Below are 23,757 nucleotides of genomic sequence, written 5' to 3'. Positions count from 1 at the left end.
TCAAGCAAAGTACAGGAGTCCTTGCCATTCATCACTATACTCACTAGGGTGGTGTACCATGGAGCCATCCTCCTGAATTTTCTCAATTCCACTCAAGTGAGACCAGAGTGGTTGTCTTTTGTCAGTGTAGATGGTATGAAAACTCCTCCTGCCACAGATTGGAAGGAAACAATCCAATGCCATGTTGGTTTGGATTGGATTGACCCACAACTCTCATCCAGGTGTTGGTTTTCCCAGTGATCTGGAGTTTGTTGTGTACTAGGCCTGCACACCTGTGCCCTGTCCAGAATTGTGGGATAGAAGTTGTTATCCCTTTTGCTTCCTAGTCTTGAGATGAAGACAATATGGACCCTCCTCCTATCACAGAACAAATGATAAATATCTTGTTGGTTTTGGACTCATGTTGATCCATCAAATATGGATTAATGTGTCCTAGTTACTCTACATCAATTTGCAAGTCCAATTATGCATTGGATGTGCATTTTTCTTACTTGAATGAATGACACATATCTTCACAATGGGCAAAGAGTATACATAATACAGATGTGATGCAGTCTCCCATGAGTGTGTCACTCTATACTGTGAATTCACACCCCTTGGACTCACTTCAGACACTTTCCAAAGGTTGCTGATCTAAATAAAATTTTGTCAGTCCCTCCACTAATTTAATGTACAATTCTAGCTAATATATGAAACGAGATAAGGTAATGCATCAGAAGTTATAATTTTTCTGCAATGAAAATATATTATCAGTAGATACCTACCTCTTCTCACCTGTCCTTCCCAATTCTGGTTCTTCTCAAATGAAAGATTGGGTTTTACAGTTTAGAGGGGGTTAGCTGCATCAGGAGGGTGTATTGCACTTCTATTGGTGGAGGATTGTGGCATGCTTATTTATATACGAGAGTGCAGCTATACACGTTTAGGTAAGTCTAAGTATCAAGACTACTTGCAAGTGAAAATTGAGTGTAAAGAAGACAGCACTGAACAAGAAAAACTATTATGTGAGAAAAGGTAAGTATCTATATCAGAAACATATTTTTGAGTTTAGAAATATTATATCATATGAAAACACATTCACTTCTATTATGCTGTGCTTTGCCCCACAGCTTATATATTACAGTGTTAATCCTTTCAATCTGGATGCTATATGTTACTGTAATATTCTCTGAGGCAGAACAGACATAAACTAGTATAGTAAAAGAAGGAACAAAGCAACTAGGATAAGGGATATCAACAACTGTCTAGGCCACACAGTTAGGCTTAAACTGTATGCTATAAACTGAATAAATGAAAGAATTTTAAATTCCTAAAGTAAATGTAACTAAATTAAGTGGAAAAAATAAAGGCATTCCTGCATGTCACAATGCAATTCAGTATCAGACTGAACAGTAGGTCTTATGTTATGAATCTGGTTCCATCAAATATTATTAAATTATATCCTTTGTATGCAAAACATATCAATTATAATTTCTTTAATTTTAGACTAATTATTGATATTTTTACCTCTATAAATGAGCTGTTGTTGTTCTATCCTGGCTCAATTACAAATATATCATATAATTTAAAGTTATATTTGTTCACTGACTAAATTACGAATTTTTATTTTAATGTTGTTTTGTTTCAATTTTCTATTAAAAATCTTTTCATTTCTTTTACCAAATATTATAAATTGATTTATTGAGTTACAGTTTATACTGAAAATTTAATTCATTTATCTAATTTCAACTCTTAAGTTATTGCTTATGAAATATTCTAATTTTATTTTGCTTTTGCTTTTCAAGATTATTTGCAAATGAACAGCTAATATATGAAATATTTATAGGATATAAATAAAGCAAAATTTGGTAATTCCAAGGTATAAAAATGTCAAACTAATTAGCAGTTCAATCTATACGGATTCTTGAAATTAATTAGCATTCAACTAAAATATCATAGCTTTATTTGATGTTTCAATGTATTACTCACAAAAAAATGTGAATAATGAAGTAACAGATCAGAAAATTGAAATATCCAAATGTTTACTTTTTAAAAACATACAAAGTTCTATAACTAACCTTCACTGTTGTTGTTTTCACTATTTGGATATTCTGTTCCATTCTCATTATGAAATGTACATGAGTCAGCTAACACTGATAAATTAGCACTTTGTGTTTTTGAATGACCATCATTTTGCTGTTCTATGTCCTTATGATGATTCTGCTGAGAATGTGAATCTTCACTGATACTGGATTTGTTGGTAGGCTGAATATCATCTTTAGTATCTTCTTGATCATTGCTGGATTCTAAAAATATAAAAAAAAAGTCATTTTGTATGTTTTGCAAAGTAAAAGATATCTCTAGATTCAGTGGTTCTTAACCTTTTTCAGTGTTTGCACCCCTTTCAAATCAGTAATCATTTCTGACCTGAAACTTAAATATAAAAAAGCTAAAATACAAAGTTGATGTAATCAAAAAATTTTTTTAATCTTCATACAGAACTGTTTTCAAATAGTTGTCTCTTCTTAGGAAAGATTTTATTCAACAGATTTGCAAATTACAGGATCATCAAGAGAAAGAACCCTCTCTAGAAGAAGAACTCTATAGTACTAATTCTCTACAGAACTGTAAATAGTTGTCTCGGGAAAGATTTTATTCAACAGCAAATTACAGGATACAAGAGAATTCTCAAATGTTATTTAATAAAGAAAAAATAAAATGGTCATGATAGAAAAACATTAAAAGTTATTTGTAAAATAAAAAAAATTAAGTTTCACATCATCTTGGTTTATAAACTAGAATCTTTGAAAGAAAATTTTAGCTTAAAGCAGTCTTAACACATGCTTCCAGATTGACTGGCCACTTTATTAGAAAACCCAAATAATATCATTTTGGACCAAGTTTTGCTGCAGTATAAGGTTAGGCTCAACATTACATATGTTCCATAAAATGCTTTGCAGAATTGAAGGAATTTGCAGGATTTTGATCTATTCATTGAAGATTATAGTCATCAATTGATTTAAAAACGTTGGCAAAGAATTATTTTCACAAAAACAATGCTCAATTTCTTCCCAAAATCCCCAGGCAAATAGTTCCTATGATTATGCTAGACATTCTCAGACAGTATAAATGATTGTTGCAATGTTATCTTGGAAAATATTTTTGTATATCAGGGTTGAAATGTAGGATTGTAGAGTGTACATAATAGAAAACAAAGTTCAAATACTCTCCTACCTGCCCCATGAGAAAAACAGCAAAGTCAGGGACCTCTTGTGTTTATTTCATACTTCTACTGTATAATTAGTATCAAACAGAGTCAAACACAACTTATCATAATTCTCCACAAGCTTTAGGATATACGTTGCCCACTATATTAAATAGAACACTACTGAAGTCATGCTTTCCTATTTACATGTAAAGTAGTTTTCTGACTAGTTGTTAGCTATAATACAATAGCTATTATATATTTTTGCCAAATCCTAACTACTGTTGAAGGAGCTGATAAATTGGGATATCTTCCACACTTACAGGTCTGTCCAATCACTTTCTCCCCTGGTCAGTCACCAGTAGTTAGCAGTAAGCTTTTCCTTGCGACTAATGAATTGTCTATTACTTCTGGACTGGCACTGATTATCATGCTCATTAAAAAAACTGAGCAATCCTTTCTCATACACACTGTCTCGAATACTAATCATAAAATGATTATTACACTTGTTCATTTATGAATTCAGGCAATCACTTGAAATATCATAAGACAATTTTTTGTGCATATTTAAATACATAATCTTTTCAACAAGTGCATGTGAGAGGTTCTAATAAAGTATCCAAACAATACACACAATCAAGCTAAAAAAGAAACTCAAAAATGCCTTATTGTAATCAATACCAAAGCATGTAAAAGCTGCCAACAAGAGAAGAAAACTATCTTTACTTACCTGATGTTTTTATTAATAAAAGCAAACAAAGCAATATGTTTGTTAAACAGAAAAATACTTTAAATATAAAATTGTCTATTTGTTGTAGATTCATACTGTAGTTTTAAAATACATCTACATTTAACAAATATAATTGAAGTCTAAGGTAACCAGTTAGTATACATATGACAAAAATTCACATTTCTAAAAATGAAATAGTAATAATAACTACTTTCTCCAACAATTTTTTATCACTTTAGACCTTACTGAAGATTTAAATATTTTTAAAATTGATGAATTACATATTCTGTTGTTAGTGTGTCACTTTAAAAAATGAGTGTTATTAGCAGATTACATGTTTTATACATCATGTGAGAATACTATTATTTGACAAAACACTGCTTATAGCTGACTAACTATTTGATTGATTTTCATCAAACCTGACATGTTTCTTAGGGTGGCCCCAGAGCATGACACAATGAAAGAATATTCTTGTAAGTAACCTCCTTATGTTATTTCAAGAGGCCTCTGTGTTTCCCTCATGCACTAGACTTGTACATAAGCTAGTCTTACATAAAAAGTGTCAAGTAACAGCAGTTTAGTAAATTACAAATTGAGGATACATATGCCCATATATTTTGTCAACTGAAAACATTCAATTGAGCAATGACATTGAAGTGACTTAGTAGAGCACATATTTGTCAAATATACAGCAATGCACCAATTTGGTATTTCCTATATCAATGTAAATCAATGATAAACATAACATCTTATTTGCTACCTAAAATTAACACCAGTGAGGACATTTGTGGACATAAACTAGCATATTTAAGAATTCCAATTTAAACACATGAACATTATTCTAAAAAAACACAATGAGGCAGAAGCTTTAATCAATACACTGTAGTTGCATGTTCACAAACATTATGTTTATCCAGGTAAAGGTCTGAATAAATAACTTAGTTTGATTTAGCCTATTTTTGAATTTTGCTACGTGATGGCTATATGTGCTAATCTTCCTTAATGTAGCAGTGAAAGACTAGAGGGAAGGCAGCAAGTCATAACCACCTACCACCAACTCTTGAGCTATTCTGCTACAAATGAATAGAGGGATTGAATGTCAAATTGTAATGTCCCCACAGCTAAAAGAGTAAGCATGTTTGGTGGGATGGAAATTCAAACCCCTCAGCCCACAGATTGCAAGTTGAGTGTCCTAGCCACTTGACTTCCATGGCAGGCCTCTTTTTTAGTGTCAAGAACGTTCTAATTAAGATAATTTTCTGATAAACATTTTTCATCTATTTTTGAAACCATATTTTATTTTAGAAAGATACTTTTCTCAAAGCTCATTAAAAAACTTTTTTTTTACAACAAACATCATTATTCCTGTTTACATTTTAAACATTGTACCTTTTGAGCCGGAACAGGCAGATTTGAGCCTAAACACTTAGTTAAATAAAAAACATTTTGAGGTACAATAATAATTTTCACAGTAAGACATGGTATAGCGCATCAAATCAAAATGTCTATTAAAGTCAATTTAGTAGTAAAGGCAACATATCCAAATTATTCAGAATAAGGTACAGTAGATTAACTGAATAACAAGTGGTAACCTAGAATTATGATTCAAAATTCCTCGTAACTTGATGACGTCATGTTAACACTGGTGAAACATCATTTGATTGTATTTTTTTTACCCCATTTTAGATGTTTTCAATTGTTAATTTTTCCATACCCATTTTTCATAGGTTTGCATAGCCCGTTTACTTGCTGTTAGGAATTTTACAGGTCAATCAGTATAACAAAGAAGGCTCAGCTGAAATTGTAGCAACAAAGTATCATTTAATTGAAATGAAAAATCACTTAAAGCAATAAATTTCAATAAGATTAATAGTACAAGTGCAATAAGAACCTAGAAATTTATGTTTTTAAACTTTCAGTGTATCAACTGTTTTTTTAAGCCATAGCCAATATGGAACACTGTTAAATTTCAAAATATAGATATGTGGTAAATGTCACCATAAGTCTCTTTCAACGTAAGCATTATGCAAATATGTAACATACAAGAAAACTCTAGCCATACAATTTTTTTGTGGCCCCAAAGTTACAATTTTCGTACATTGAAAATGAATTTCTATTAGATTCTTCCCACCTCTCACAAGATTAGCTATTCTTATCCAGTGTTACCCTCTTATATAAAAAATGCTTCTTTAAGCATGACATAAGCCTTTTGCTCCCCCTTTATCAAAACTGAATGATTCCAACATGTCTTTAATGTAAATCATCATGCATCACATCTCCACCAATGGGAATGTGACATACATGAAAAATGACACTCTCTCTATATGCCTCTACAATGCTATCACTTCAAGGTTTGGCAGATGATTAAACCACCTGAGAAAAAAGGAAAAAGAGGGTGATAGGACAGAAGTACCTATTGGAAATACATTCTGAGTATAAAAAAATATAGCTTCCAATACAGTACTTCCCTCCATTCACTCATAATATTAGTTAGAATCTCACACTGATTAGAGGGTGGAACCAGTGCAAAGGATTGACAGAAATACCCCCCAAAAGTTTCTGAAGGAGACCACTGAAAATTAGCGAGTCAGATCTGAAGATTTGATGAAGGGATCTGCACCACTTCTAAACTAGGTATATTCTTCACCAATCTGTGAAATATATAGTACATAAGATAAGATAAAGAAATGAGTATAGCAAAGTGGGAGAGAACTGTGGCTAGTATGTAACTTGATCCCACAAAATATAAAAGTGTGTAAGACCAATGGAAGATAGCCCTAGGCATAGGTCAGCTAGGTTGCGACAGACCATACTTGGTAAGTCAACTACATTCAAAATCTGTGCTGCTGGGAACCAATATCCAGTATGATATCATCTTCACCTCAAGTTCAAGAGACTAAGGGAAATCAAAAAATACTTTGACTCCTTAGCATGACACGTATTAGCTTTGATCTATCGATCCAGTGACCTGACATCCAGTATTGAAAGAATGTCTACAGAATATAAATCAACTCCTCCAACAGTGAAACTAACTATAACCATCCAAAAAGCAATAACATCCTCAGAATAAGATACAAAAAGGGCAAAACTAAAGCAGTCCCCACTCTGACTCACAACACAGAATGAATGACTGAGAAAGGAATATAAACAACTATAAACATGTATGAGGACTTATGTTAATTTGTTCTACTCTAAATCCAAAACCCAGCTGTGGGGTAGTGACATTCATGTGGGGGTAGGATGATAGCTTCCAATTGAAGGGGCAAATTTTAATTTCACATCTCACTCCTTCATAAACATGTATTGCATATTAAGGTATAGCAATTCATCTACATCTGCAGAACTCTACTACCATACTCTGCACTGGATAGTTATAGCCACCTTTGTGTACACCCCATTCAGGTGAGTACCTCCAAAGTTACTCAAAGTCTGCATATCAACATCCGTGAGCTTCTTGAGGTTTTTCAAAGACCTTTCATCTATAGACCAACAATCTGAAGCCTCCTAGTGATTGACCCATGCACTCCTGAAAGGATATGTCCATGAAAATATGCAAGTCCGGACAATGTACTGGCCTTGTTCAGCCTCTAATGCAGATGATTCATCAGGATAGGAGAAAGGGTAATTGGAACAGACAAGGGATCCCAAGCAATATTCCACTGATTATGCAGAGCCCACTGAAGGAATTGGATATGCGTATGAATGAGACAGGACAAATCAATGATATGCTCCCAGTTCATGGTTTTCTTTGGAACAAAAAGAGCCTGGAATAAAAACCCAGTGAAGGATGTAGAACAGATTCAATGGACTGCTGAGATATTAGCTCCTAACGAATGCTAACAGATCATGGGATCCAAGACAGAGGAAAGAAAATGGGTACAGAAAGACAGGAGGTGAAGAAAAAATGGGATCTTGAATCTTTACAATAAAACTTGAAGAACCAAATGATTCTTGATGAAAGAATGCCAGTGATGAAAAAAACCACACAGGCTAAGCTGCTGCTAGCTAGTCACCAATACTGTTGGCAATGTAACATGTGCCACTGAAAAAAGAAATGAGAGGAGATACCCTGAGAACATGGGGCAGATAAGGGTTGGGAAGGGGAGGGGTGGAAAACTAACAGGTGTCATGCTGGGCTCAGACTGAGATAAACGAACAAGGTTTAAAACAATAGACAATTGTTGTACTGATGCAACTTGTGATTCCAAAAACTCAAAGATCATGTCAAAGATATATCACCACAAAAATGGGGCCATACACAAATCCTGAAGATAAGATAGAAGGTACCAAAAACAGAGAAACCATGTATGTAAAGCCACAGCCAAAAATGACAAATGAACCATCTTCAATGAAAGGGAGAGGATGTCTCTAGAAAACCCTTCAGGACTTTGGTGGAGAAAGTCAGAGAGGAGATGAATAGTAAAGAGGCTCTGTAAAAGAGTTGTGAGGGTAATACAAAGGCAGGAAAATTGGGCATGGGTCAAACTTATGGCAAATTTGGAGGCTTCATATTAAACAGGCAAAATGGAACTTAACAATTGCTGGTCCAGAAAAAGACAAGCTGCATGATGACATGCAAGAACAAACTGATCAGAAGGCCATGGGGTGAGACATACTAACCCCATCATTTAACTGTGAGGCAAATTGGTCAGCATGTACCCAAATATCTGGGGGGGCATGCAAACATGGATGGGAAGATTGGTTATTTAGTAAGGTAGAAGACAGTTCTAAGGAAATAAGGGAAAAAGATAATATATCACATACTTGCAAAACAAAATCCAAAAAGGCTATATTAGGCCTAAGTGACTCCTAGGGCAGGAAATGGGAAGGCATAGCAAAATCAGGAGATGGAAATACGAAATCCTACCCCTCACACAAGTTGAACAAGCTCAACTTACTCAGTGAGAAGTGAGGTGAGGTTGACCGATGTAACATTCAATCTCCTAATAAATCCCCCACTAAGTCACCCACACTGAGGTCTGAGACATAGCACTAGTTACAAGTGTGACCCTGAAGTGGTAACATGAGCTTTGGAATTCATAATGAGGAAAAGTTAACCTATAATCAAAGGTCTAAGTATCAATGTAACTGTAATAAACTGGAATTAAAGTGAAGTTAAGAAATAGTTTTAATAGAAACTAGATGTGAAAACATGAAAACCACTTCATCAATATACTAAAGATGAACATGTAACTTTAAACAAACAAAAAGAATCACATATGAGCATAAGTGCTGCCAAGCAGGAACTGATAGTTCAATAAAGACATATAGAAAGAGTCAGATAAATCACATGAGTATGTCACACTCCTGTTGGTGGTGAAGTGACACAAGATGATTTACATGAAAGATATGTTAAAATCTGATGATTCCAACAATGGGAAACAAAAAACTTGTAGCATGTATAAAAAAAAAATGTCCTGTAGAGGGTAGCACTGGACAAATATAGCTAATATTGTGAATGAATCAACACATGTGTCAGAATTTTACAACTCTTTGTTCTCTACCCTTCAGGATACTTATTTGCTTTGGTGTACATTGTTTTATTGATAGAATTTTAATCCTTTTATGATCAATACTTACCATTTGTATCCACTGCACAGGTGTTGTCTTTTAGTGCATGATCAGATAAATTACAAGCAGAATTTGAAGAATCTGTCACTTCATCTTGTAGTTCTCTCCTAAAACAATTTTTATGAAAGTATTTAATCTTGCAAACAATGCTATTTCAAAGTGTTGCACAAAAAGAATATATTATCCCATTAACAACAAGAACAAAAATGGAAACACAAAATCATGTTTATGATTATAGTACTTAGTTTGTAAAAACTTAATTGTTTTATAATTCTTAAGAATCTTATAAATTAATTATATCTAAAAGTTAAATTTTAGAAATAATACATGTAAATTTATGTAACCATACAGAAATAACTAAAGATAATTCATGGACAATCATTATCACAGCTAAACTTTATAAGAAGTTTCTTTGGTAATCCAACACAATGCTAGTTTTATGTGAAATGTTTTTTAAACAAACATGAAGCTCTCATACTTTTATGCATTTTTAATGAGTGACAGAACTTCAAGATTATTTAAACCTTTAAAATTAAGGTTTTAATGTTAAAAACCATATGTTTAACAAGTTTTTCATTTTTGTAAAATAGTAAGTACACTTCTTTAGTGAACATTACCATACTTTTGTTCAGTGTACAATTTTTCTTAAATGTTTTGTTTTACATGTTCAGTTCTTCAGATTGATCCTTGGAGCTAAAAGTTAAACTTTTCCAGTCATATAAAAATGTTGACTATTGTTTCAGACATATTTAAATACTCAGTGTTTCCATGTTATAAGAGACTACTTGGGAGATTAAATGCTGAGTAGTTTTCTGAAAGGCTTACAAAACTCCTTGAAACATGTTCACAGTTACATAATACTAGTTCATCTTCTCTAGATAATCATTTATACACTTATATCATTTTCTTCACAGCACTACCATTAATATACACTGAATAAATGAATGCTAGCATACTGATGTGAATACCAATACAGAATATATGCCAGTTGTGCATAAAAGTTTGAAACTTTTCACATTTCCGACTAGTTCCAGAATGTTTACAACATTATTATATCAAACAGATGAAATTCATATTTGGTGACAAAATATCTTAAAAACTAGCCTAATTGTAGTGAGGTGTTAGGGACCAATATAACTCCATTTTCTCTACAAGTGGGTTTTCTTGTCATCACGGATTGAAATTGAGATAACCAGGAAATGATCCAAATGTGTTACTTCACAAATCTTCTTAAATGTCCAGGTGTAAGATTTTATATTTATACCAAGGGAACATATTAATTCTAGTATTAGAATATTTCTATCCATTCTGCTATTGAAATCAAAATGATGACATTCCATACACATATTCATAGTTTTAGTACATGTAATAAAACTAATGTGGACATACCCAGCACTGAAACACTTTCTCTTTTTCATATTAGATGGCAAATCACTATGGTCATTCCGTGTTGTAAAGATTCTGTTTTGTTTTGAATCAGAATCATTTCCAAAGTCTTTTCTACAAAGAATGATAAACATAACCACTAATTAAAAAAACAATTTTTTCTTTGACGGCATTTAAAAGATATATATTTTATAAACTAAGTATTTGTGGTGTATTTGTAGGAAATTACATATTATGCCTTAACTTTGATTATAATTTGAATAAGTATGCCAAACAATCAAACTGAATAAAAAAAAAAAAAACTTTCTCTTAATTTGATCTTCAGTGATATGTAGCTTTAGCATAGCTGATGTTTAAAGCATGCAAGTAATCATTTTAAATTATACTATGTAAAATAATGTTTTCTGCATGTTTAATAAAACAAATGTAAAAAAAAAAAAATTAAATTAGTAAATATAACCACTCACTCTAATTCTTCTGGTTTTTCAGCATCTGTTTCATCTGAAATATCTGATACATTGCGCTTTCGAACAGTTATAACTGTAAGTTCCTTCTCGTTGTTTTTGTATAATTCTGAATCAATGCTGGTCAGGGATTTGGGAGACAAACAGCACATTTGTGTCACTGATGTTTTGCTAGTTAAGTTTTTGTTTTCACTCTCTTGCTCATGGCAAGAATTAGTCAAAAGTGTTTCATTAATAGTTGTTAGCCTTGATTCAGTACTACAGTTAGCACCAGAAATAGTCCTATCATTAGACAAACTTTTATCAGTTATACCTCTTTTTAACCAAACACTTGTGGTACCTAATTTGGTTTCACTGTCTGTAATGGCTGTTACTTTGTCTTGAACAACAGAACAGCTTTCTTTACAATCACTGTCTGATAGAGGATGTAAAAATTCCTCAGAAGAAGTTGTATTTAATGCAAGTGAAGATGAATCATAATCTTTTTCTATGCTTCTCTGTTGTACTAAGTTGTCCTTCTCAACAACATGTGCTATATTATCTTTAAAATCTTCCTCATGGTCACTGCTTTGTCCTGAGTTTTGTTTCTTTTTATCACACTTATCTACACGTACTTCTTCAGAACTACCAAGCCCACTAGAAATAGATGAAGCATCATCATCAGATTTATCCATTCCACTAGGCGTAGAGAACATATTTGTGGTGTTATTTTCTTTTTCTGAAGAAATTGATGCTAAATGAGTAGGACTTTTAGATTTAACCTCACTACTGGATGAATTATTTACACCTCCAGTTTGTTTAACTGGCATGTTTTGGCAGTTTTCATTTTCCTTAGTGTTGATAAGAGTAGAATTCTGAGATTGATTTTGCCATTTTCCAATGATAGAGTCAGCTAAGCAGTCATTTCCAGCACTTCCAAAGGGTCCACATAAAAACTTGTCCACAACATGATTTATAATCTTTTGTTGACTTGTTTGAAATGTTTTGGATTTTCTTTTGCACAAATTAAGTGGCTCCTCAACAAACACACTCATACTAGATTTGCTAGTTGGACCTGGAGGAGAGTGGAGTGTTTGATAGGAAGAGATGGAGATACAATCCTTCATGGATGATTGGGGTAACATTTTTCTTACAGTGTTAGATGACATTAAAGATTGTTTTTTGTCACTGAATGCATGATCTATAATACGACTGGCAATGTCAATCTCCATCATTGGCATCAAAGTATTTGTCTGTCTTTTCTGGAGGACACAAATCTTATCCACACCACTAGATGAGCCATGAGAATGATTAGAATAATCTCTACTAAACATTTCTCTAGAATGGAAGTCAGTTGATTTAGGTATTTTATTGTACTGTCTAGATGCTGCAGGAAAACAACCCTATAAATAAAGATTTTAACCATTCATCTAGTATTTTCATTTTATGAATAAAACAAAGAAAAAAGTTAAAATTATTTTGTGAAATAGTAATAATATCACTAAAACAAAATGCAAAGTGGGCTTCACAGGCATGTCCTACATGTTAAAGAAGTTTTATTTATGTTTATAATTTTCATGAATGCTCAATTATATGATAAATACAAGTGTCATCTTCATATGTATATTATAAACACACACACACATCCACAATTTAAAAACAACAAGGGACTTGCTGGTCCAACAAGCCATCCTGTCCAAAGCCCGCTCTCTTCATTCAAATATTTATTAGGCTTTCCCTTAAACTCTCTTAAATTAACTGAATTCACCACATCTGAATGTAACCAATTCCAATGGATCTTTGTGGATTGAATGTCTGATTTTAGTGTTGTAAATCCATAAACTTACTGTTGAGAGGGGGCTATTCCAAAAGAACATAATGCATAAACACTGTCAATTCCCTTAACAATCTTAAACATCTCAATAGGATCCTCTCTAACTCTTCTATTTCAAGAGAAAATTCTTTTGGAAATCTTAACCTGTCATGAAATAACAAACTTTCTATTTCAGATATAGCCTAAAAGCCCTTTTCTTAACCCTTTTCATATTTAGGTGATATTTACTTAACAATACCATATATTTAACCAATTTTGTAACTTACTAACAAAATTAAATGTGTTTTACAAATTGCTAGACATAAAATAAATGAATATCAGAGATGCACATTTAAATTTGTATTATAGCTTAAAAATACTTTTAATGGTACTCTCTCAATAAATTATTCACACAAACTAAAAACTTAAAAGCTATAACTAAATATACATGATTAGTTTAGAAGTTCCTTGATTTTTCTAATCATATAAAATACATTATTGCAGTATTTTATTCAAATTATGCATTGAAATTAGTTCACCAGAAAATGCTATTTCCATAATTAATTAATTTGTGATTTACTTTTTTCAAGTAAACCAAATAACAACTTATTTTAACCACTTCTGCAGCCCATAAATAAGAAAGGACATAAAATTACCTCAGCTAGTTCCAGTAATGCTGAGCAAGCACTTGATGTTTGAGGATCAGCTGATAACTGGTCCTGATTAGATTCAACTGCTGGTTTGAAAGTTCCATTTTGAACATACCGCTTCTTAGGAGGCTTAGAAAGACTTAAGTGGCCATTGGCAGATGCTACTGTGAGCGGTGTTGTTGGAGTTTCAGGTGTCACTGGGGATTGCGTTACTCCTAGGAATTCAATAATCAACATGTGTGATACTGATCATATATATTGATGACGAACAGCATTTTAAAACCTTTGTTTTTATTAATTTCTTATCTAGCTATGTAGAAAGCAATTTATTACATCCCAGATGAAAATTCGACCCATAAATGTAGTGCGGCTTGTCGTTGTTTTTTATTATTATTACAGAAAGCACCCGGTTATCAAATGGAAAGTTATAAGGAAAATTGCAACTCAAATGCACATACGTTACAATATAATCAGCCCTCTGTGTTACAATTAATATGATTGAACTGTAGGCCAAAGCATTAGAATATTATCAAACACAAAGTCTGGTTTACATAGAAATTACGGGGTAATTGCTGTCACCATATCAGGTTTTGAGTTCCGGTGTTGTTTTTTATTTGCTTTTGACTAAAAAAATACAAATGCTTCATGACGTTATCATTAGTTATTCAATACTTGAGTTTATCTTACCTTACGTTCCTTGATGCTAAATTATAATAATTTTTTATGTCTTTCAATAAAGGGATATTATTGTTCATAAAGGTTTTTTAACGAAATTTCACAGTAACGATTTAATAAAAATTAAGTATAAGAAAAATGATAACATATACTGCGGGCATAACTATAAATTGAAATATTTACCATTTCATACTATCATTAAAATTATAATTCATGCGGAAGTAACTACTTATAAATGCAAAATAATTTATTACATATAGCTTTTAATAGATGGCAATAGTTACGACTAGAATTACTTGCAACTCACCTATATCGGGCGTTCGATCAGCATCACCAGAACGAGGTGTTCTATATAATTCTAGTTTCAGTGCTCTCTTGTTCAAAGACTTAGAACTAACTGTGTCTGAAGACATCCTAAAATGTGGAATATTTGGCTGTCCGTTCACAATTGTCTCTTCGTACTATAAGAAAAGCAAAAGTACTTATGTTTGTGTTTTTCCTCACTGGATGGCAAAAGTGTGTGTTTGTGTTTTTCTTATAGCAAAGCCACATTGGGCTATCTGCTGAGTCCACCGAGGGGAATCAAACCCCTGATTTTAGCGTTATAAATCTGTAAACTTACCGCTGTACAAGCAGGGGACCAGATGGCAAAAGCACATTTTCTGTTAAACGAATAATCAATGTGCAAATGTATGTATACTCAAATTTTATTCTTTTTATAAAATACTTTACAAAGATAATGAAGCCAACTGTTGGATGTTACCATGTTTATCTTTATATGATTAAAAGAACTTGTTTAATTACTTTTGTGCTAAACATACATACAGTGATGCTTTACATTTCGACACAATAGAAATACTGCAGGACAAATATGACGTCGTGTTTTCGAGTTTTTAGGAAGCACTCGAGAGCTTCTCTTCTTTAAGATTACAAGAGTTATTTGTATCGAGAGATCCTTACAGATTTAGTTTAATAATCTGTATGATCGCTTGGTGACATTACTATAGTCTCATTTACAAAGCAGTGAAACAAAGTTACAAGTTAGTATATTAAAAATTCAGCAAAGTATGCAATAATGTGTTTTGCAACTTGATTGATTTTATTACATGATAATACACTGCGTTTTGGGCCCGGCATGACTAGGTGGTTAAGGCACTCGACTCGTAATCGGAGAGTCTCGGCTTCGAATCCCCGTCACACCAAACATGATCGCCCTTTCAGCCGTGGAGTTGTTATAATGTGACGGTCAGTCCCACTATTCGTTGGTAAAAGAGTAGCCCAAGAGTTGGCGGTGGGTGATAATGACTAACTGCCTTCCCTCTAGTCTTACACTGCTAAATTAGGGACGGCTAGCGCAGATAGCCCTTGAATAGCTTTGCGGAAATTCAAAACAAACACTGCGTTTTGAATCTGTCTTCTAAGAAATGAATAAGTTTACGATATGTGGTACGACACAGAATGATTTATTTGATCGAACGACATTCGATAACACAAGTAAATACGTCAAATATGTTGACCAAGTTCACGTTTTAATAAGTTATTATTTATTTACAGAATTCTTACTGCTGCGCTTATTTACCTTTTGACCATAATGAAGAGGTACACTTTTTTTTTTTCTTATGCTTAACTTAGGTCAAATACTCAATATAAACAAGCACGTGTATTTACTCTGTATAACCCTTGGTTTAGGTCATTCATTCCACTAGATCCATTTGCTTTTCCGTGCAATAGACGGAATTGATCAAGATATGGTCACCAAACTCGTGTGATAACTTTTCTATGTAGGGTATTTCTCGTATCAAAGGTTAAACTCATAAGTTTATAGTCTAAGACTGTAGTTCCTTAAACAAGCTGGTCATGTGGTAATCAAAAGCGTGGTTAAATATTTACAACCACTCATTTATCCAAGTTAACTTTCCTCCTTAAAAGAGGAAAGTGTACGAGAGAGTATTCATCTCAATAATAATTACATTTTTTTTTTCCTGGAAGGAGTTTGTTTGGTTTGTTTTGAATTTCACGCAGGAGGGCTACCTGCGCTAGAAGTCCCGAATTTAGTAATGTAAGACTAGAGGGAAGGAAGCTAGTCAACACCACCCACTGCCAACCCTTGAGCTACTCCTTTACCAATGAATAGTGTGATTGACTGAAACATTATAATGCCCAAACCTCAGAAAGGGCAAGCATGTTTCGTGTGACGGGAATTCGAACCCGCGACCCTCAGATTATGAATCGAATGCCTTAACCCCATACCGGGCTTTTTCCTGGAATTAATAAACGTGTATTATTATTTATATTCTTGGAAGCAATCACGCAGTTCCTTTATTATATTATACATGGTTAGATGGTCAGGGCGCTCGACTAGTAATCTGAGGGTATGGGTTTGAATCCCCATCACACCAAAGAGCTTGACCTTTCAGCTGTATGGAAGTTATTTTATGACAGTTAATCCCACTATTCATTGGTAAAAGAGTTGGCGGTGGGTGGTAATGACTAGCTGTTTTCCCTCTAGTCTTATTTTGCTAAATTTAGGACGGAACGCGTATATAACCCTCGTGTTGCTTTGCGCGAAATTCAAAAACAAACAATTATGTAGACATACACAAGTGTTATTATCTTGGAGAATAACGGTTTGAAAGTACGGTAAAAATGTAAACTTCAATTTCCATACACTAAACTCGAGTTAATGTTGCAGTAGTTATAAATTTATTTTGAACCACATACCATCTAGCTTCATTACTTTCTCAGAACATAGTTAGCTGAATATTAATGAAAGTAACTTCTAGTCGTAATTTATTAAAACTTTCAGTTTATTAAAACGACTATCTACGTATCATACAAAAAGGTAACTTTTAAATACCTGCTTTGCCATTTCCGTGTAAGATGCCCTTTCTCTTGGTTCTAGATTTGACCACCAGTCTTGTAAAACCATAGTTATGTTTCCATTTTCCAAGTGCGGATATCGTTCCCTAACAATTTCGAAATGTCTGTGACAAAACATTAAGAATCCATTAGTTGCCCAGTGAGCTCCCCTTTTGACGCTTCCATCCTTTTCTGGTTCATTCTGGTCTTCCCCGTCTTCTAACTCCACCTGATAAGAAACAGACACAATAAAATGGAGACATTATTTTATGAATAACTAAGTATATTAAAATGTATACTGTTGACTTGTTAAAGTTCCAATCTCAGCAGCTTGGAAGTAATGGCTTCATTATTCTAATCAAGCAAACTTTTACACTACCAGTTGTATATAGTAATTAATTATACGGAATTCTCATACAAATATAAAAGAAAACAACAATACGAGTAAGTCACTAAGAATTTTTCATATTCTCTGAGGCGACGCAGCCGCTTAAAAGATTCGGGGCTCGAACCAATAGGCGCGGGAATTTACGACAACTCTATATTTTACTGATCACGGTTTTTGATTTTTTCGAGACAACAGCTGAGAATTCGAAGCTCTGTCAAATAGAATTGGGGCACAGGCTACGTGTGCCAATGCCCAGCGAAGCCTCGATGTATTCCGTGTTTCTAAAAATAAAACTGATTTAATATTTTATTCATAATAAAATCTTAATATATCTAACCTATGAAAGTCTAGAATCTAATACTGGTTATCGGTATTATACACCTGCTACAAGTTAAACGAAGTAAAGTCACAAAGAAAAAAAAAAGTCACATTTTATTAAAATACCGTAAGTAATTAAAGCAGTAAAACAAAAAACATTTAAAAACGTTATTAACTAACAATGCATGACTTTTACACAATTACAACACAAATTATGTGTGATGACATCATACATACACTAGTATGCAAAAAATGGGACATTTATAAAACATATTTTTAATAATAAATAAAAAAGTAAGAGTTTTGTGAATTCTTCCATCGAGTAACATTCACGTTGCGAAGACGTCCTCGTAACTGCACATAGCGTTGACGAACTCTTCGTTGAGATGGGTTGCCATTAGCAACCTGCTGTATAATGGTATATAACTGATTTAAAATATTTTTGTTTTATTACTTTAATTATTAATGGATTTATTTCTACAAAGTCCTGTAAACATTTACTAAATAATTAATTACCTTAGACAACAGCTATGAATGAACGTATATTACGTTGCACGTTTTCAAAGATATTTTTCTGTACACAAATTGAAAATAAATTATAAAATAAAAGCTTTTCGGATCTTCATTCATTTAATAAGATCATTTTCTCGTATTCATGTCTGCGCAGCAACTAAAAGATTGTTTGTTTTTTTCCAATAACTAAACTTGCTATCTCCTCTGTATAAATTTATTGCACAGTGTTGAAGTGGGCCTCGTAGTTTAATGATAATTATATATATCTTCATCCTTATTAACAGTCCGATTAGTATAATTAAACCAACGACAATTTTTAAATTTTATTTTTAAAGCACTGTAGATTACGATAAGAAGTAAAATTTTACGATTTTCACAAGAATACAACTTCATAATAAGAAAAACACATATACAACATAATTTTTATTATTTTATGCTGCAGCAATAGCGAAACTTAGTGCATTTACGATCTTTTGTCCTAAAGTAAAAAGAAAATGTCAAAAACAGTGTAAGATCAAACATTCGCTGGTATTGTGTGCGTATAAATATATGCTAATATTGTTACAAAAAAAGTAACACTTTTGTTAAGACACGCAGGAACGGCATAACCCCCTGTCACAAACATATACACACGTAGTGCTACTTCCGCGGTGCCTAACCATGCAAGCACGTTGAATTGGAACTGTAAACAAGGTTCATTGCCCTCATCTCTGCGCATGACACACAAACGTTCTTGGTAGATTACAATGGCTTTGTCCGAGAAATGTTAGAAAACGTCACTTACGGTTACAGCAAAGTACAATATTATAAAAGCGACTTGTTACAAACAACAAAGGATATAAAATAAATACCATTACATTAAAAGTATAACTTGACATTTTATTTTCATAGTAAAACCTCGTAGAATAATCCTTTGCAGGCAAACATTCCTAACCCTACTTTACAGAACAAAACATTCACGCATAACCTTCCAAAAATATAGAGAAAACAAATTAAAGAATGACACACATTGACAGTTAAATAAAAATAAATATAACAAAGTCAGATTTATTAGCTTGCATTAATACGTATAGGTTATACAGTGAGATAAAACTATGTTACATATTGTGGAATATTTAAAATAATAAAAAGGAAACACGTACATGTAGTATCAAGTTTGTTATCAGTGATACACATAAGACTAGAGGACCCATATTATTATATTCATAATAAGACTTAACTTCTCCAGTATCCAAACACATGGTCTCAGAATGACAGTCAAACTGTTCCACGAAATTGATTTACTGTTGAGTCAAAACTTCGTATTGAAATCAATTCATATAAACATTCAGCTTACACTAAGCAATCATTGTGTTTGTATTAAAAGCTTGATTTATCAGAATTTTTTCATCACAAGAAAATTGATCACAATTTTGATATGTTGCATGTAATCTTATAGTTATATATAGTTATTTATATATTACGTAGAAAACAACAATTACGTAATGCACTTTCGTATTGAGTATTAAGAGGAATCTTCAATAGGGGCGGCACTAGAAGGTTTGGCAGGATTGGAATAAATTAATTTATGAGATACATTTTCCTTTTAATTAGCAATATTTTTGTGCGCCAGCAATAGGGTCGGACGTATACCCGATTCGAAGTTATTACTCATTAGGATCATTACTAGCCTACCCTCAAATTGAACTTTTTTAGGTACGGTTAGAGTAAAGTAATTTATGAGACCTCGGGCAATATCAAATATATCAATCGAAATGGTTTGGCCTTCTGAGCCAAAAATGGTAATTATACCTCAAAACGATCAAAAGATGATGGAGCTATGAGCTAAAACTTTTTACTTGAAGAGTACAGAGCAATTGCCACTGCTAAAAATGTTGAGACAGCTTAAAAGAATTAAAGGAGTATTCATTGTGCACTGGTTTTATGTCGAGAGGCAAACCAGCTTTACAACATTTCAAGTAGCTCTGCAACAAGTCTGAAGACTTATAACACTAAAATTCGAGTATAGATACTCGCAGTTGTCAGAGCACAGTAACCCATGGTGTAGCTTTGCACTCAATAACAAATAAACCAAATCTCTACAGTAACTCAATTGATATACTGAAGTCAAATTACAGCTGTTTGTACATTATAGACGTCACAAGATATGTAACTATGCTTGTTCCTTGTGTCTCTTGTAACTTTAAGCTATCCTGTTTCGAAAAGTAATTCATGGCATAAGTTAAAGCCTGTTCTCAAAAATATTTCTACCATAACTAACTGAATGGAGAAAAATAATCAGACAGATCTAATTAGAAAATTGCTCAAATTTCCCTGCACCAAATGCCTGATATTTCGAAAAATCTTTATATGTATTCTAGAGAGAATAATTATAACATTAACTAGCAAATTATTATATTTACTTCCGTAAAAAATTTTGAATGTAGATATTTTGTAGTTCGGAGACTACAGAACTAACGTTGTTTTTTTTTTAACTTCGCGCAAAGCTACACGAGGGCTATCTGCGCTAACCGTCCCTAATTTAGCAGTGTAAGACTAGAGGGAAGGTAGTCATCAGCACCCACCGCCAACTCTTGGGCTACTCTTTTACCAACGAATAGTGGGATTGACGGTCACACTGTAACGCTCTCACGGCTGAAAGGGGCAAGCATGTTTGTGACGGGAATTCGAACCTGCGACCCTCAAATTACGAGTCGAGTGTCTTAACTACCTGGCCTTACTTGAATACTTATCCTCACAATATAGAAATATTTTCGAATACAAATCATTCAGAATATACACCACTTACAATTACGGATACAAGTACACACAAATCAAATCATATTTTTCAGAATGTAGCTTAACAATCCTTCTCCTTAGATGCACAGCAGTGGAAGTTAAAGCATTTTATATGTTTGTATATTTAGCACTCACATAGTATTGGTCAACAACCTTTCACAATCAATGACCATATCACACCAAAAGAATTGAAATGTTGAAAAAGCTACTCCTGAAACCTAAGCTTTTCAATTTGCATTACCACATTTTGTACCAATAACGAGTTGTTTCTAATGTGTAACATAAGTTATATATTTTAATTTTACGAATCGAATCTATACGAGTTTAAAAAACTATAAAACTAAAATAATTTCATCCGCCTATTAATAGATACCAAGTATTTAAAATGCGTATTTTTGAAACGGCCAATAATACATTATAATTGAGGTTTAAGAGACAGAGACAGACGAGAAGGTGTTTAGTTTTACAAAGAGGTTGTTTTTTCTTGCATGAAAGATTTGAAATGAGATAGACTCAGTCGTAAGGATTGTAAGAAACATTATCTCATCCCTATACACTTACGTTTCTATTGTCATCACTTGAAAACATATTTACATACTTAATTACGAAAATAAAAGTATTACTCAATCCACGAATAATATATCGTGGATGTGCGCATATGTGTTACCAGTTTGATGTATAAGATTTTAAATAAAGTTTTTTTGTTTTGTGTGGCTAATTATATGTCGAATTCTTCTTTTTCTGACGTTCGAACCAAGATCATTAGCTTACATAAGCTCTCATTTATCCCGAAACAAGAAACATGTTATATTCTCAAACTCACAGAAAACACACACAACATATCTCAAATCTACGAAGTGAAACTGTTCTTTTAGAGATTCAAGACATTAGAGGAAATGTTTCATATTGTTAGGCCTACTTAACTACAGACCCATAGCAAATAGGAAAGCACTGATGTGTCTATGGTTAAATTATTCAAAAACATGAGGCTGTTAGAGGTGTTTTCAACCATGTAACCCATTTTTCCTCGTTCTACTGAACATAAACCCATGATCTGTTTTCAAATAATCTTTTCTTTCCTTGTCAATTAGAGAAATAAGATTTCAACATTGAACAATTTTCATTTTGTTCAATACATATATGTATTATTTAAAAATCACATGGACGTCAAATTCACGATTTGTAATTTAAATCGGCCACAGGCCTGAAATGTCACTTTTTTATTTCATTTGTTCGCGCCAAACATGCTCGCCCTTTCAAACGTGGGGGCGTTATAATGTGACGGTCAATCCCACTATTCGTTGGTAAAAGAGTAGCCCAAGAGTTGGCGGTGGGTGGTGATGACTAGGTGCCTTCCCTCTAGTCTTACACTGCTAAATTAGGGACGGCTAGCACAGATAGCCATCGAGTAGCTTTGTGCGAAATTCAAAAACAAACAAACAAACACTAGAAGCTAGTTAACGGCTCTAACTTATCACGTTCTTAAGAATGCTACGTAAATTAAAACTTTACAATTATTAATTCAAAGATACTAAAGTCATCTTTAGTAACTAAAATTATCATCTGTTTCAAACAATACAACTAGTTCTTTCTGAAAAGAAAGAGTATCTACTGTATCACGTCTTATTCGAAAAGCTACTAGTCAGCCAATGAAACATAGGAACGTAAATACACCAGCAACAATAAGGCCGGTACATAGTTTTTGTGTATGACGGAATATTTCTGGTTAGACGTCCAATATCTATAACATCACAGTGCATTTGGATTCTAGCTTGACAGTACATTTGTTGCTAGTAGATGCAGTTCACCCAAATATCTTCCAATACGTAGCTATTGTTGGTACAATATTGTTTGTTCTTTACCTATTGAAATAAGTGCCAGCAATATATTGGGTTGAGGAATAATTCGTGAGCGTTTTTTCAAGTTAAAAAATATATTCATAAATGAAACGCTTTCGCAAAATATTTCATGTCATTTGGTAGATAATCTTTTTGCTCTAATAGATGGTGTGTTTGATTTTCATATGTCTTTAATTTTTGCTTCATTTTCAGCTCATTAAATGGAATGTCAAGTGGACTAAATCGAGCATTTTCGACACCATCTGCTTTTCGTATTTAATTTCTTGCAATTTCGTTTAAAACAGTGCATACTATATACCTAGGTATTACATGAAATAAAGTATCATAATAAATGTTTTGGGTGTAACGTGTTCATGCATTGAAGTATTGTATAGTCTTGCATGTAATGCTTGAATGAAATTATTTAAAAACGCTCACGAATTATTCCTCAACCTAATATCAATACAGTGAACGGCTACATATGAAATTCTGTTCACTGAAACAAACTTTCAGTGAAAAATCCAGGAATCTACATTACTTGAATCTATTAAAATAAAATCAAGAAACGCGCACACTGAGCTTGTGGCAGTGGTTCCTCTTTTTAATGTTTA

The 23,757-nt window shown here is 33.0% G+C and overlaps 1 protein-coding gene across 1 annotated transcript in view; it reads right to left on the bottom strand.

The window, feature by feature from the left end:
• The window catches only part of LOC143230900 (uncharacterized), a 101,397-nt gene that overhangs the window by 8,097 nt on the left and 69,543 nt on the right, over window positions 1-23,757 (bottom strand). The window contains exons 2-8 of the mRNA XM_076465200.1: window positions 17,310-17,540; window positions 14,760-14,913; window positions 13,784-13,992; window positions 11,339-12,717; window positions 10,875-10,985; window positions 9,495-9,592; window positions 2,058-2,285 (exon numbers count right to left, since the gene is read on the bottom strand). Coding sequence (XP_076321315.1) covers window positions 2,058-2,285; window positions 9,495-9,592; window positions 10,875-10,985; window positions 11,339-12,717; window positions 13,784-13,992; window positions 14,760-14,913; window positions 17,310-17,540 — 2,410 coding nt within the window. The remainder of the gene's footprint in view (window positions 1-2,057; window positions 2,286-9,494; window positions 9,593-10,874; window positions 10,986-11,338; window positions 12,718-13,783; window positions 13,993-14,759; window positions 14,914-17,309; window positions 17,541-23,757) is intronic.

The sequence above is a fragment of the Tachypleus tridentatus genome, chromosome 10, assembly GCF_004210375.1.
Source record: "Tachypleus tridentatus isolate NWPU-2018 chromosome 10, ASM421037v1, whole genome shotgun sequence".
NCBI lineage: Eukaryota > Metazoa > Arthropoda > Merostomata > Xiphosura > Limulidae > Tachypleus > Tachypleus tridentatus.
The sequence above is the reverse complement of the archived record's forward strand: the minus strand, read 5'-3'. Positions and strand labels throughout refer to the sequence as shown.